The sequence below is a fragment of the Penicillium antarcticum genome, assembly GCF_028974205.1.
Source record: "Penicillium antarcticum strain IBT 31339 chromosome Unknown utg000001l_segment0_segment0, whole genome shotgun sequence".
Classification (NCBI taxonomy): Eukaryota; Fungi; Ascomycota; class Eurotiomycetes; order Eurotiales; family Aspergillaceae; genus Penicillium; species Penicillium antarcticum.
In genome coordinates, this window is record NW_026695299.1 from 2,216,824 (window position 1) to 2,232,269 (window position 15,446).

The 15,446-nt window shown below is 51.4% G+C and overlaps 7 protein-coding genes across 7 annotated transcripts; 4 read left to right on the plus strand and 3 right to left on the minus strand.

The window, feature by feature from the left end:
* Positions 1-439: 439 nt before the first annotated feature.
* N7508_000825 (homoserine kinase) lies at positions 440-1,629 on the minus strand (the record flags this gene model as incomplete). The annotated part of the gene is made up of 3 exons (XM_058458910.1): positions 440-784; positions 834-1,132; positions 1,212-1,629. The coding sequence occupies 3 exons, from the start codon at positions 1,627-1,629 to the stop codon at positions 440-442; spliced, it is 1,062 nt and encodes a 353-aa protein (XP_058325132.1).
* A 1,266-nt stretch (positions 1,630-2,895) lies between these two features.
* N7508_000826 (magnesium transporter CorA family protein) lies at positions 2,896-4,891 on the plus strand (the record flags this gene model as incomplete). The annotated part of the gene is made up of 2 exons (XM_058458911.1): positions 2,896-4,262; positions 4,312-4,891. 2 exons carry the CDS (start codon positions 2,896-2,898, stop codon positions 4,889-4,891), a joined length of 1,947 nt encoding a protein of 648 aa, XP_058325133.1.
* A 354-nt stretch (positions 4,892-5,245) lies between these two features.
* tpcM (methyltransferase tpcM) lies at positions 5,246-6,199 on the minus strand (the record flags this gene model as incomplete). The annotated part of the gene is made up of 1 exon (XM_058458912.1): positions 5,246-6,199. One exon carries the CDS (start codon positions 6,197-6,199, stop codon positions 5,246-5,248), a length of 954 nt encoding a protein of 317 aa, XP_058325134.1.
* A 1,501-nt stretch (positions 6,200-7,700) lies between these two features.
* N7508_000828 (aromatic alcohol reductase) lies at positions 7,701-8,761 on the plus strand (the record flags this gene model as incomplete). Its single annotated transcript, XM_058458913.1, has 3 exons — positions 7,701-7,739; positions 7,790-8,126; positions 8,184-8,761. The coding sequence occupies 3 exons, from the start codon at positions 7,701-7,703 to the stop codon at positions 8,759-8,761; spliced, it is 954 nt and encodes a 317-aa protein (XP_058325135.1).
* A 158-nt stretch (positions 8,762-8,919) lies between these two features.
* On the minus strand, positions 8,920-10,200 carry N7508_000829 (rRNA-binding ribosome biosynthesis protein RPF1; the record flags this gene model as incomplete). Its single annotated transcript, XM_058458914.1, has 1 exon — positions 8,920-10,200. One exon carries the CDS (start codon positions 10,198-10,200, stop codon positions 8,920-8,922), a length of 1,281 nt encoding a protein of 426 aa, XP_058325136.1.
* Positions 10,201-10,573: 373 nt separating this feature from the next.
* Positions 10,574-12,597, plus strand: N7508_000830 (glycine--tRNA ligase; the record flags this gene model as incomplete). The annotated part of the gene is made up of 2 exons (XM_058458915.1): positions 10,574-12,160; positions 12,214-12,597. 2 exons carry the CDS (start codon positions 10,574-10,576, stop codon positions 12,595-12,597), a joined length of 1,971 nt encoding a protein of 656 aa, XP_058325137.1.
* A 202-nt stretch (positions 12,598-12,799) lies between these two features.
* N7508_000831 (uncharacterized protein) lies at positions 12,800-14,944 on the plus strand (the record flags this gene model as incomplete). The annotated part of the gene is made up of 2 exons (XM_058458916.1): positions 12,800-12,922; positions 13,007-14,944. 2 exons carry the CDS (start codon positions 12,800-12,802, stop codon positions 14,942-14,944), a joined length of 2,061 nt encoding a protein of 686 aa, XP_058325138.1.
* Between the last annotated feature and the right edge of the window lie 502 nt (positions 14,945-15,446).

A 15,446-nucleotide genomic window follows, 5' to 3' on the forward strand; every position in this document is an offset into this window, starting at 1 on the left:
ACTTGCTAATTATTCTCGCATTGCATATCATTCGCATCTTTTATCTCTTCGTTATACGTATGATCATGATTTCATTCGATGTCTGCCATCTATCTTATTGCCAAAACAAATCGTCTACCCAATCCATTAGGGTACCGTGAACGACTCCCCTGTATCATGCACAAATCCTGTACAAGACGAAAACTCAAGAGTGTGCCCAGAATTCCGAGTCGGAAGGCTCACATGCATCCTGCAAAGCAAGGAACAGCGGTGAACCAAGATCTTGCATAACCCATGTGGGTAGCAGGAAAGGGAAAGCAGAACACCTTCCCAAGATGCGTTTCCATCGGAGCGCAATACCCAATGCAGCCGTCATGCCATGCCTGAAATTATCACAGACATGACGAACAGACTCGTGGGACAGCGATCATGTTATGACGAAACAAAGCGCGCCAGAGATTTAGTTATACTTCACAGTAGCGCCGTCTTGAGCGGGCTCCAGCAATTTCCATTGGCACGAGATGTTGTTGGAAGCGAACCGAGCGATGATGCGGTCAGCAATCTCATCGAAGCGATCTGTGGCCAATGCCAGGATAGTTGGTCCTGCACCAGAGAGACAGATTCCCAACAGACCGGGTTGAGTGGATGGGGTCATGAATTGGAGAATCTCAGTCAGGCCTGGGATCAGGGTCTTGCGGTAAGGCTGGTGCACTTTATCTTGCATGGCCAGGAAGATCATATCAGGATCCGGCGGGGAACTTCCCAAGGCTGCGGGAAGTAGGGCCGCGCGTTGAAGGTTGAAAACCTGGACGGCATTAGTGTTGGGTCAACCATTGACATTGGAGTGAACATACCACGTCCGCCCGTGTATAGGTCTCTGGGAGTACATTACGGGCATTGGCCGTAGGCACCACAAAATCAGGAATAATGGCAATAGCCTTGATCTCCGGGGCCCAATTGAACTTGCGGTAATGACCAATGGCCATAGGGGGTTCTGGGGGCCTGATGCCAGTGTCGACACCACCAGCCGGGGCAGGCAATACCTCACTGAGCGGGATCTCCTTCCGGGCTACATCCTCAGGCTTGAGATCATTCAGATAAGTTCCAACGAAACCACCGAAGAGGGAAGCGGCTACGTTATCCGGGTGCCGCTCTATACACACGTCAGTAAATGCACGGCATGTCCATGTTTCCGATAAACAGGTAAGAACAGGGTAAATCAAGGAACGTACCAATCATCAAACAGTAGTCCAGTAAGCGTTCCTTGCTCAAACGCAACTTGCCCACTTCGTTACCCAGCATTACACCGGCAACTACAGCGGTACCAGATGAACCCAGGCCCCGACCTAATGGGATGGGGTTGACGATGTGCACCTTGGTCTCAACGGGGAAGGCCCGCTGGTTATGGCATCGCAGAACATACAGGGCTACACGGGTGATCAGGTTGACCTCGGGGTCAAGGCTGATCTGCTCGACACTCTTGCTCTGGTCCTCATAGGTGATGGCACAGTTGAAAGGGAGCTCGGAGGAGTCTTTGGCCTCAACAGTGACGTGGAGGTCCAAGTGAAGGGACAATGCAAGACCAATCACATCGAAGCCAGGACCAATGTTTGCAGAGGAGCAAGGGATTCTGAGCAGAAAGGAAGACATGGCGCAGGCTTGTGTCATGTGTACTGTGTACAGTAATCCTGCGTAGTATGAGTCTGATATATGACTCTTAAGCGGGAAAAATTGGCCGACGTCGGGGAGACCCAAGTAGGCAAGTGGGGAATTTCACACTCAAATTTGAATGGAATGATTGGATTGTGTGTCGATCTATGCGAGTGTAGCAGGGTTAAGTTAACTTAATTATTTATCTTTTGGACAGTCAGAGTTGGTGAGTTTCCTGCATTCCAAAGTTGTTCGCGAATTCGATATACTGCACGGTGACTTACAACAGAAATTTAAAAGCCCAAATGCAGGGTACAAGAGTCAAGAACCGAGATAAGATATCTAGTTCCAAGATCTCCAGGGCTGACTACATGTAAATCCTCCACTGGACTCCGTAAAGACGGAGTCCTCCGAACTTGAGCACTTGAGCAAAGCCAAAGCGTGGACTAAGTAAAACAGTAATAATATCCGGCAATAAATGCCTCATGATAACCAAAAATAACAGTTAATGTGAGAGCCTAGTTCTTAGTTTACACTTACACGGACTCGACCCGCCCGAAAATTTTCACAGAGCTTCAAGTGACATTTCCCCCCCCCCCCCCCCCCACTTATTTTCTTTCTTCTTTCTCCATTGTCAAACGCCCTTGAGGTGCCTCATATTTCTCATCTTCTTTGACTTGTCTCTTTCTAGTGGTCTTTTTAACCTTCCGCTTGATTGTGGACCGTTACCGAAACCATCACCGGCCCCGGCCCCGTTGATTCTCGCCACTCACCAGTGCCAGCCTTCACACGTTGCGAATCCATCTCATCTCGAGAACTCGAATCCCAACGTCCTTTGATTACCCTGCGAGCTGACGGCTTTCGTCCTCTCGCCTATCTGCAAATCTGGAGCACCCAAGCTCCCCATCTCCTCACCTCATCAAGTTGGCGGGACTTCGCTACACCCAGTCCTCTCTCCTCCACCCTCTTGCAGGCCCCAAGTTCAGGGTCTTCTGCGGGGGCGACACCAGACCCCCCTAACTGGGTTTACCACAACTCCCCTATTGTGGCCATCAGACGTGTGTCGGTAACGCCAGACCCTTGTGAAGGGTCTGGCTTATGGATGGAGGGCCGTCACCCTTGAACGAACCTCGTACCGGCTTACGTCTGCTCCGGCCGTCGTGCTAAATCTTAAAAGAGCAACTCGATCCCAAACACCAAAAATAATATCCAATCTGGCGCCATAAACGCTTTTTGTCGGAAATCTCACCCCCGAGAGAATTCGCCATGACCGAATCTCCCAGATCCGAGAGGTACATGGACCTCACCCGGTTCAGTACCCCGGTACCTGAATTGGATGACCATCGCCACCAGATGCAAACACCACGAATTGAGGCACCAATCGAGCGCTCGCTCAGCCCGCATGATACAACTCAGATGAACCCTGCAATGGAAACCCCTGGGCGACCAGACTTGCTCAACGTGCAAGATGCCCTACGAGATGGCCCCGTCTTCCGAGACTTTGAAAACGCCGTGGTCGACGACGATCGATCGCTGAATGAGATTGGGATGGGACGACGCTTCTCTGTCGATCCCGCAGCTCAATATCATACCCCTCGCCATATCAGCATTGCGCAGCATGATCTCGCCAATGCCTCGTGTACCTCGTCCGTATCGGCCCGGTCATCATCTCCCCCCAATTCCGTTGAGGCTTTTGCCGACCCGCGTCGTCGTGAACGCGCAAACACCTTGGACAGCCATGCACCTCCTGATTTGGAAGCCATCTTGCAGCGCACTGTCTCCGGTGGCACAAACAACCGGCGCCCAACTTTCAGCAACGCCAGTGCTATCCGGCCCCAACTGGGCGATGTGCCATTCGATTCGGCTGAGGAGGCTTGCTTTGACGAGCCAGGTCGTATCCCCGTCATCGATTATGAGGAATTGGAGGAGTTTGTAGCTCTGAACCAAAACACAAAGGTTTTTACTGGAAACCGCCGCAAGCATAGCATGAGCTCGCAGAGCAAGAAGCCTCGCATCTTCTACGACCTCCGTCCTGGCGCCGAAAGCCCCGAGGTTGGCGAGGTCAAGAAAACTGATGCGTCGGACTCTTCCGATGAAGATGAGAAGAAGCCCAAAATCACCGATGAAAAGGAGCTGCTCAAGTCACTCCAAAACACAAACGATCCTACTCGTTTCGGCTTTTTCTCGTCCGAGTCTCAGACTACGGTTCATGCTGCCGACCTGGGAGATCTGGTGCTTCCAGGCGAAACCTTCCGGGATCTCTTCGAGCTCGGGCCTGAAGGTGGTGTTTGGTGGCTGGACGTTGTTAATCCCACCGATGATGAATTAGGTGCCATATCGCGAGCCTTCAATATCCATCCCTTGACGACGGAGGATATTCAAACTCAGGAAGCTCGCGAGAAGGTCGAGTTGTTCAAGCAGTACTACTTTGTTTGTTTCCGGACTTTCTACCAAATGGACAAGACCAGCGAGGAGTTCTTGGAGCCAGTCAATTTCTACATGGTCGTCTTCCGCGACGGTGTACTGACCTTCTCGTTCGATGACAACCCTCACGCCGCCAATGTTCGGAAGCGTATTGGAAAGCTGCGCGACTACGTGGCTCTCAGCAGTGACTGGATCTGTTATGCCATGATGTAAGTTGCAATCTATACCTTCCAGAATTCACATACTAACCCGACACAGCGATGACATCGTCGATAGCTTCGGTCCAGTAATCCGCGACGTGGAGCTCGAATCTGAAGCAATTGAAGATCATGTATTCATCGCGCGTGTCGACGACTTCGAATCCTTCCTCCCGCGCATCGGAGGCCTCCGCAAGAAAGTCATGAGTCTGATGCGCTTGCTAGGCGGTAAAGCAGACGTCATCCGTGGTTTCTCCAAGCGTTGCAACGAGCAGTACTCTGTTACCCCCCGTGGTGATATCGGCTTGTACCTGGGCGATATCCAAGATCACGTCGTAACCATGATGTCGAACTTGTCTCACTTCGAGAAGATGCTCAGTCGCTCGCATACCAACTACCTGGCCCAGCTCAATGTTACTAACCTTGTCCTGGGTAACCATGTCAACAAGGTTCTTAGCAAGGTTACTCTCATTGCTACTATCCTGGTGCCTATGAACTTGATCTGTGGTTTGTTCGGTATGAACATTGAGGTTCCTGGCCAGCATCACAAGGGCCTCGAATGGTTCTTTGGTATCCTCGGTGTTATGGGTGCCATTGTTCTTGTCAGTATTGGGTTGGCCCGTTGGCAGAGGCTGGTGTGAGCCTACCTTGAATATTTTCGCTGAGATATCTTTTACCTGCTTTCTCCTATTTCTTGTTCTTATTCCTCTGTGGGTCTGTTTTGTCTTTACACTTGATTTTGGTTCGGGTCTTGTTTCGCAGTACATCGTCTATTCCAGAATACATTATACATACCTTGGAGTGGTTTCCTTGGCTTTTGTACTATACTGTTGATTAACTCTGATCATGTCAGTGGCTTTGTACTTGCACATAGAGCAATCGATCCCTGACCTTCTGAACTTTGATATGTCCAACAATGTCGATTCGATCTCTACATCTATGACTGTAAACGACGCGGAGTTTTCAGTTTCGTATTGAGTACATGACATCCTCATTCAAGCCCTCTTGGTAGCAAACACCATAACCAACGGCGTCACAGTCCTAACCTTCTTCCCATCCATAGCCCTCTCCAACTCCTCCCAATAAGGCTTCAACTCCTCTTCAGACACATCAGGCTTAGCCCAAGTAGCCAAATACCCCCTAAACCAGTCAAAGTCTTGCTCACCCATCCAACCCTCATCTCTCTCCTCCCAAACAACCTCCTCTCCATCTTTCACCAAAGACCCCCCAACCCGATCATCCAACCTGAACGTCTCAACCCTCCCAAGAGCATTAACATACAGCCTTCTCACCCCCTCCCAGACCTCAACCGGAAAACCAAGACTCTCAAAGCCCGAATTCATAATCCGCAACGCATGCTCAAACATAGGATTACTGACAGCCTCAACATAAAGATCCCGAATGGCATCCCAAGCCATCTGAGCCCGCTCATTATCCTCAATCCGGGGATGATTATAATGCGTAATAACCAAGGTCCCACCCACACGAAGCTGTCTCGCAAACTCGGCTATCGCGACCTCCGGCCGCATCCAGTGGATACATTCACATACAGTAATCAGATCCACGGATCCAGATTCAACGCTGCTATTTTCCGCACTTTCTTGTAGAAATCGGAATTTGGATTCTAGGTGTCCTGATTCTGTGACGAGGACTTTGTGCGCTAGGGTTGTATAGCCTTCGTTTGGGTCTGAGACTATTACTTGCTTGAAGTGTGTTGCTAGGCTTGAGGCTGCTATTCCGCAGCCGGCGCCGACGTCATGGGCTATGGTCCAGGTTGTTTTGGGGTTGGCATTGGAACTTGAGGTTGAGTGGTAGGTGAAGATTCGATTAAAGAATGAGGGTGGGTAGATTGGTCGGAAGATCACGTAGTCGGACCAGCTTACACCTTGTTTGGCGTTGAAGCCAAATTCGCGGGTTTCGATTTGCTCGGGGATTGAGATTGTTGACATGGTGTGTTTCTTCGTATGATCTTTGGTATAAGTTGAAGTGGTGGTTTGATCTAGCAGTGAAAGCAGGCTGTATTTATAGTCCGTGTCTTGGCCCTCGGCTCTATACACTTGTTTCTATCCTTAGTTCGAACAGATCAAATAGACGAGTAAGCAGATACAGCAACGTGAAACCATTGTCCTGACCCCCTCAAATGGGTAGATCAACAGGGTAGTTCAGCCCAGCGTGCATGCATGAACACCTTGACCGAGTCACACCGGTCCGTGCTACAGGAAATAGAGACACTACTGCGTATACATTGATAGTATAGTCAGTTGATCTCATGGCATTCGATATGTATTGCCAATAGGTTCAGACTGGAGTTCCTTTCTTGGCGACATGAAGTATCAATGCGGCATCTTGCATTAGTGCACAGTCCTAAGTCGTAAGTTCTCACCACATCCCAGATACTCGATCGAATTACATCTGTCCACCCCGAGTAGCCCCGAGAGCGAGTACGAATCCTTTCTTTTAATCCCGATTGTGCAGATCCCGATCTGAGGGGCAGTGTATCACAGCCAATCATCCCAGTCGTGACATCGCTTTAGCATGGGGTTGACAGAGCAGGCGGGATTATACAAGTATATTATCATTGGTTTCTCAATGGAACCTGCCAAGATATTGCTAGAGACAAGTCTGTTGTCAAAGTACTGCACTTCGTGTACACACGTACGTCTAGTGTAAATCAGAGCGGGCATATGATCAGCGAACAAAGAGCCGCATATTTAGCATGTATAGGTAGCGTGTGTCGTTATCAATAATGCCGGATGAGCTCGGGGTAACGCTTCTATGAGATCTGGAGATCTACGTACATGCAGGTCAATAATTAGTGTGCATCCTTTGAAACTATGATGCCCAGGTATAGTACTTTTGACAACCCACTCATCCATTTTGGTTGCTCAACCAGTTTTCTTAGATAGTCGCCATGGCAAGCATTTATACCTTCTTGACTGGCTGGAGGTTGCTCGAAAAGGGAGGGATTCTCGAGTTCTGGAGGCGTTTTAGATACAAGAATGGTCGGATGTCCTTTGACACCCACACATTTGTATGATCTGAATGGCTCACCGGAGGCCCTTGAGAACGGACAAAAAAGATGTGCAAAAAGAGAAGCCAAGTTGGAGCTCAATGAATGCGCGAAAAGTATGCTCACTGCGAGGACTGCGCATAGAAATTGCGGAATACGTCATAGCACTAGCAACAGGTTGATAGCCCCTGTTGTAGAATCGGAATGTCCTCACCCTCATTGAACAATAGAACATTTGCCAAACATACGTTGTTTTCAGAACAAATTGGTTCACGGAGTTAGTCAGTCATATCTCCGTTGAGGGCTCGGCCTCAACATAACCTCCGAGAACTATATACATCTCGGCCTTTTTAGCCCTCTTAATTCCATTCGATTGAAATATAAATTGGTTCAAATTGGGTCTCTCAGCAATGAACCCAACCATCTAAACCGCATACAAAATGGCCTCAAACCACATCACCAACGTTGCCATCGTCGGAGTACGTGACATCATTCATCATCCCAGAACGTCAACTAATAACCTCCCCAGGCTGGCGGTAATAGCGGCCGTTTCATGACTGAAGCCCTCCTGCAGACAGGACAGCACACCGTCACAGCCCTCGCACGAGCCGACAGCCAAAGCAAGCTACCGGAGGGAGTGATCGAAAAGACAATCGACTATAGCAAGCCAGAGACCATCGTCGAGGCACTCAAGGGTCAAGACGCGCTCGTAATCACTCTAAGTGGTAGAGTACCCCATGACATTGATCTTCAGCTCATCAATGCAGCCGGTGAGGCTGGTGTACCCTGGATTTTGCCGAATGAATGGAGTCCAGATACGGCAAATGAAGACTTAGTCAAGGACGTGGTAGTCTTCCAATCAAAGGGTAAGAAGCTTACATCGTACGATACATAATTCCTACTCACAATTCCATCTGTATAAGGGGGAATCCGCAAAGCAATCACAGATCTCGGCAAAAGCTCTTACATAGCCGTGAACACTGGATTCTGGTACGAATGGAGTCTGGCAATAGCACCTGCCTTCGGCGTGGACTTTGCCGATCGATCCGCTACACTATTCGACGAAGGAAGCGTCAAGATCTCCACGTCGACATGGCCGCAGGTTGGTCGGGCTGTGGCCAATCTGCTTAGCCTGCCTATTTCGGCTGGAGGGTCTTGTCTTGAGAAGTTGAAAGACCAGGTGGTTTATGTTGACTCATTTACTGTTAGCCAGCGGGATATGCTGGATTCTGTTTACAGAGTGACTGGGACGACGGAGGCTGATTGGAACATCACCAAGGAGCCAGCTCAGGAGAGATATAAGAGTGGCGTGGAGGCTATGCAGAAGGGGGATTTGGTTGGGTTTGCTAAGATGCTTTATGCGAGGGTCTTTTATGATGATGGGTCTGGGGATTTTAGTGGCAAGGGGACGCTTAATAGTGTGCTTGGATTGCCCAAGGAGGCTCTTGACGAAGCGACGAAGAGAGCGATTGAGCGTTCGGAGAGTACTAGTTGGCCTTAAAATGACAGAGGCGACAATAGGGTCAATAGCTTAATTATGCACTTTGGGCGACTTGACTATGACCATAAAGTATATTTGTTCATGAAAGAAAGACAGCTTTTGGATATAACTCCTCTCCGAACCCCATGCAAAACCTGAAATGACATAAGAAACAAAATTTACAGCTGGAACAAAGTTCTCTGCTTCTCCATTCCACCCTTCCACTCCCACTCTTGTCCACTGGCACGCTGGATGCCCTTGTCAACACGGCGCAGCTTCAAGGTGAACCGGGGTCCCAGCTCCTGCAAACCTGTACGGATACCCTGGGCACCCTCCATTTCCTTGCCATCAGCACCAACAACAGCCTTCTCGGTCTCACGCTTTTCACGGAAAACGTAGCGGTGACGACGGACGAAGATGTAATCACGCTGGTTGTGCAGGGTGACGACTTGTCTGCCCTCGAACTCTGGCTGAGGCGGGAAAAGAGCACGGAACAAATGCGCGGTGAGGAGACCAAGAGGAGTACGGAAGTTGTTGAGGATCAGCTCGGGCCAGTGCTCGGTGGCGCGGCCGTGACCAGGAAGTCGCTTTCCCTCAACCCAGTTACTGATGCTGAAATGGAAGGTTGGGCCGACTGGCAGGTGAACCATCGTCAGACCACTAGGCTTCTTCTGGTCTTCTTGCAACACGACCACCGTTGTGAAGTTGCGGTTTGTAGCAAATTTGGAGATCTCACGGATGGAGAACTTGTGCGAGTATCTGTGCGCTGTGCGACGAATATAAACGCTGTTCGGGAATAGATCGGTCAAGATCTCGGCTTCGTTGTGGAGATTGGAGTTGATAGCGGTGGTGATGAGGATTTTGGGGGTGGGCGGCGGGCCCTCAGTGAAGAGCGTAGGGAATTTGGCGGCCAGTGCTTCAGGAGCGAGGCTCAGATTTGTGCTGCGTGTGGACTGGGTAGGCTCTGTGGCACGCTCTGTGGCGGTTGGGAGAGAGTTCTTCATGCGGCTCTCTTTTTGTTCGCCGTCCTTTTCTTCATCCTCGTCTTCGTCGTCTGAGGCAAGCATACTGTCTACCGACTCGTTGTCTGATTCGGGAGCCTCGCTGTCATCCTCACCCTCTTCGAATGGCCGATTGAGTTCGTCTTCTTCTTCCTTCTTGGCGCGCTTGATGCGCTCAACGTCAACGCTCAATCCGAGGCCAGTTTCTTCGGTGTCGTTGTCGGCTTCGTTCCAGATTCGCTTTCGTTCGAGGGTCAGAGGAATGTTGCGCTTGAGACGCTCCTCCTTGAGCTTGGGATTCTTGGCTTCTTCCTTCTTGAAAGCATAGCGCTCTTCTCGGCGCGCAGCGTCCTTAGCACGCTTGCGCTTCACATGGTTCATCTTGCGCCGGAGCTTGTTCTTGGTCTTCTCATCACCCATAACGCCTGGAGGCGGTTTCCCTACACCTTTGAGGCCCATAATTGCAAGCTGGCGAGTGTGGAGTGCTGCTGTGAAGGTCAGTAGAAAATGTCAAGATTGACGAGAAATAAATTATCTCGGACAATCGTTTCGCCGGAGCGACAATCTGCGATTCGGCCACTTATTGCTTTAGCAGCGGGAGATCTCCCAAGGAAAATAAATAATAAAGCAAAAGCTCATAGCCAATTGCCCGCGTTCTTTCTATCTCTCTTTCTCTGTTCATTGTCCTCTCGGTGGTGAGGGACTGCATGGTGGATGACTCAATTGCCGCGCCTGCGATTTCCCCCCCCGCTCTTTTCTTTCCCCTCCGTCCCTCCTTCGCTCTCAATTCAGGACTTTCACCTCTCCCCCGAAGCCGAAACGAACCCCTAAGATGGCCACTGTCAACACCAAGACGGGTCAGTCCGTTGACCGGACGGTCCTGGACTCCATGCTCCGTCGGCGCATGTTCTACACTCCCTCCTTCGAAATTTACGGTGGTGTGTCTGGTCTGTACGATTATGGCCCACCAGGAACCGCCCTGATCGCCAACATGACCGACTTGTGGCGCAAACACTTCGTGCTCGAGGAGGACATGCTCGAGGTCGACACCACCATGTTGACCCCCCACGACATTCTCAAGACCAGTGGGCACGTGGATAAGTTCGCCGATTGGATGTGCAAGGACCCCAAGACTGGCGAGATCTTCCGTGCGGACCACTTGGTCGAGGAGGTGCTGGAGAACCGTCTTAAGGGTGACAAGGAGGCCCGTGGCCAGAAGGTCGTCGTGGACGAGGAGAAGGAGGCCAAGAAGAAGAGAAAGGCCAAGGGCACCGAGGCCAAAAAGCTGGACGATGCCCTCGTCAAGGAGTACGAGGAGACCCTCGCACAGATTGACAATTACGGTGGCCCCCAGTTGGAGGAGCTCATCAAGAAGCACGATATCCGCAACCCCGTCACCGGCGGCGAGGTGCTTCCTCCCGTCTCATTCAACCTCATGTTCCAGACCTCTATTGGTCCTAGCAGCAACATGCCCGGTTACCTGCGCCCCGAGACTGCTCAGGGTCAGTTCTTGAACTTCGCCAAGCTGTTGGAGTTCAACCAGCAGTCCATGCCCTTCGCCTCTGCCTCCATTGGCAAGTCGTTCCGTAACGAGATCTCCCCCCGTGCTGGTCTCCTGCGCGTGCGTGAGTTCTTGATGGCCGAGATCGAGCACTACGTCGACCCCGAGGGTGGCAAGAAGCACGCTCGTTTCGAGGAGGTCAAGGACGTTGAGATGTCCTTGCTCGACCGCAACGTGCAGCTTTCTGGCAGCACCCAGCTGACCAAGATGACCATCGGCAAGGCCGTTGAGACTGGCCTCGTTGACAATGAGACCCTGGGTTACTTCTTGGCCCGTATTCAGTCCTTCCTGATGAAGCTTGGTGTCGACCCCACCAAGCTGCGCTTCCGTCAGCATATGGCCAACGAGATGGCTCACTACGCTACCGACTGCTGGGATGCTGAGTTGCAGACTAGCTACGGATGGATTGAGTGTGTCGGATGCGCTGACCGTAGCGCTTACGATCTGACTGTCCACAAGAACAAGACTGGTGCCCCTCTCGTCGTGCGCCAGAGCCGTGCTGAGCCTCTGCGCATCGAGGAGTACCAGATCGACCTTGAGAAGAAGAAGTTCGGTCCTCGCTTCAAGAAGGACGCTAAGACCGTTGAGAATGCCATCGATGCTCTGTCCCAGGATCTGCGCGAGAAGCTGTCCCTGGACCTCGAGAAGAACGGCAAGATTGAGGTCGATGTTGAGGGTGTCGGCTCCGGCAAGGTTGAGTTGGAGAAGGACCTCATCAAGATCGAGAAGCGTACCCGCGTTGAGAACGTCCGCGAGTACACCCCCAACGTCATCGAGCCTTCGTTCGGTATTGGCCGTATCTTGTACAGCATGATCGAGCACTCTTACTGGTCCCGTGCTGGTGATGAATCTCGCGGTGTAAGTCTTTCTCTCATTTTTAAATCTAATTTCAATGCTAACAACTACTCCAGGTCCTTTCTTTCCCCCCTGCTGTCGCCCCTACTAAGGTCCTGCTGGTTCCCCTCTCTACCCACGCTTCTTTCAAGCCCCTGACCCAGCGTCTGACCAGCAAGCTGCGCAAGCTCGGTGTCTCCAACCGTGTTGATGACTCCTCTGCCAGTATCGGTAAGCGTTACTCTCGTAACGACGAGCTGGGCACACCCTTCGGTGTCACCGTCGACTTCCAGTCCGTTCAAGACGGCACCTTCACTCTCCGTGACCGCGATACCACCAAGCAGGTCCGCGCCAGCGAGGATGACATCCTCCAGGCTATCAAGTCGCTTGTCGACGGCGACGAGACCTGGGAGGACATTCGCAAGCGTCTTCCCGAGTTCACTTCCCAGGAGATCGAGTAGAGTGCTAGAGTATATAAAATACCATTCCCTTTTTTTATTAAATCATCAAATTTAAAGTAGACTGTTACTATAGATCTATGAATATAGCTCAATTTATACGCTAAATGACAATGCGATCCGGACCGCGCCAAGAATCCGGGGCACTGCACCTCCGTCATCCATCTGTCCTCTTTCTTGCTCCGCCTCTCCAAGAGAACCAACAATGGCGCCCACAATACACTCCGCCAAATTGACACTCTCGTGTCCGCTCTTCGCAGCCGACTTCGACCCGCGCAACAACGGTCTACTGCTCGTCGGCGGCGGAGGCGGCGAGGGGCGCAGCGGAGTCGGAAACAAGATCGCAAGTCTCGCCTTGAGGAGAAGAACAGCTGTTTTTGTATGACAATGCTAACTGTTGTATTCTTGATAGTCTCTTCTTGATACTTCGCGTCGTGATGAGATCACCGAGGCCGTTGAACTGAACTTATCGCGTGATGAAGATTCGGTGACGTCGCTGGCTGCCGCGCCGGTGTGTGGTGATGCAACTAGCTCTCTTGTTACTTTGGCTGGAATCAATAGCTCTGTGGCAGAGCAGAAAAAGAACAACAATCAGCATATGCGCGCTTTCCGCTTTGTGGCGCCACGAAAGAACCGAGCTGTAGCTGCCCCGCAGGATACGGAAGAGTTGAAGGACGAAAAGAAGACAAAAGACGACAAGGACACCAAACCCGAGGAAGTGATCATACCCGGGAGAGCAATAACTCTGTCGCAAGCTTCATTGTTCCGCACGAAGAACGGGCCAGGCTCCTCGGATACGTACCAGCGCGTGGTCAGACTCTCGCCGTGGCCGAAGGGGAAGGACAATGAGAAACACACCCGGATTGGAGCTATTGCAACGGGTCTGGCAGCTTCTGGGGAAATTGTATTCTTTCGCGCCACCGAAACTCCTAGCGAGACAGATGTCATTGGCCGTATCCAACTAAGCGGCAATGAAGAGGCCGAGGATGTCGACTTTGCCAGTCTCGAACACGACCCCGAACAGACCGAAGACGCCAAAGATCAGTTCCGTGTGGCTTATACAAATGGAGTGGATATCATGGTTGGCGAGATTTCCTCGTCTAACAACTCCAGTAGCTCCCCCGAGGTTCGCTGCATCTACACCACTCCTCTATCAGCCAGCGGCGCTCCCACACGCCCCAAGTTCCGCGCGCTGCGCTTCCTCTCTCCCCGAACCCTGCTCCTCCTGCAGAATGCACCAGACCGTGGTGGCAGTGAGCTCATTCTTCTTCAACTCCCAACCACCAGCCAGAGCAAGCCCCAAATCCTACGTCGCCGCAAGCTCCCCAGAACCGTGAAGATCGGTCTGGGTTTGGATATATGCCAATTAGGAACTAATCCTCAAGGCCAGCAACAGACCGTCATCGCAGTCAGCGGCAGTGACAACTCCATCGCTCTCTTCACACTAGAATATGGACCAAAGCGCGGATACAGCAACGTCCGCCCCTACTCAACAATCCGCGAAGTCCACCCCTTCTCAATGACAAAGCTCGCCTTTTCAACTTTCACCGCACCCTCACATCCCATAGGCCCAGAAGTCGGGCCCCAGAATGTGAAGCTCGCCTCCGTCAGCATGGGCAATACAGTCGTTGTGCACACATTCCCTCTCTCCCCATTCCCAACCTCGTCCCGCACCCCCCGCTACGTCCTAGCCATGCCCGGCCCAGCCGAGATCTGGGAACTAATCTACAGCATCCTCATCCTCCTCTTCTCCATCTCAGCCATCTGCTTCGCAATGCTGGCCTTCGCCGAAATCCGCGGCGGCACACCTCCCTTCTTAGGCGCCGCCGAGTGGCTCCCAGTTGGTCTCCGCAATATGGTTGCTGGTCAATACGTCCCCCCTCCACCAGATCGTCTGACATACCTCGATACCCTGCTTGCGTCTCGCTACAAGGGTACAACGAATATCCCCGTCATCCAAACACACCCGGACTCAACCGAGCAAGAGCAACTTGAATCACTCCGTTCAATCCTTGACCGCGTCCACAATGCCGGTGCTGCACCTGCAGACCTGGAAACCGCCACGCCCCACGATCTCTCCGTCATTGTGCGGTGCCACGAGGCAGGCCACGGCGCTGAAGAGAGCATCTTTGTTGAGACGGCTACGTCGGCGCGTCATAATGGCATCTCCGATGAGGAGAAGTTGCGCGCTTGGACTGATCTTTCCGATGAGGATCGAAATATCTGGAAGCAGAGGCTGGTCGATGCTGGACGGTGGACGGCTGCTGAGGGGGAGAGTATCCTTCTAGGTGTTTTGTTTGGGACTGCTTGTCGTGAACTGGGTGGTGCTGTTAGGGCTGAATTGCCTTGAATTTGATATTTGCTGGAGGGAAAAGGTGGTGTGATGTAGGCCTTGGTGGGATTGTTCTATTGTATTGTGTTGTAGGATGGGTGGCTTGTTTCGCTTCTTGGGTTTGTATCTTGCTTTACATATCGGTTTACTTCACGTCTGAATGATATATTGGAATTTATAGTCAGTCCGGTCATAGTTGTAGTGTATCTCATATGAGGGCATTCGTTGGGTCAATAGCTACGGGCATAGATGATTGCTTTTGTATTTGCACTTCTGGATCGATATCCTTGTGCCCTAGGCTACTATTTGTACTTGGAGAAAGAATAAATAAAATGAAACTTAAGTTTTGTTGTCTCAAAGACCTCCTATTACGAATAAGAGCTTGTAATTTCATAAGAGGCCAGAGAAGAAGAAAACAGACAAAATCCGTGTCTGCGAGCGCAGCGCACAAAATACAGTGCAAGTGCAGAATCGTGAACGTCATGGGGGAAACATGGTATGTCTTTTGTGCAGGCGTTGA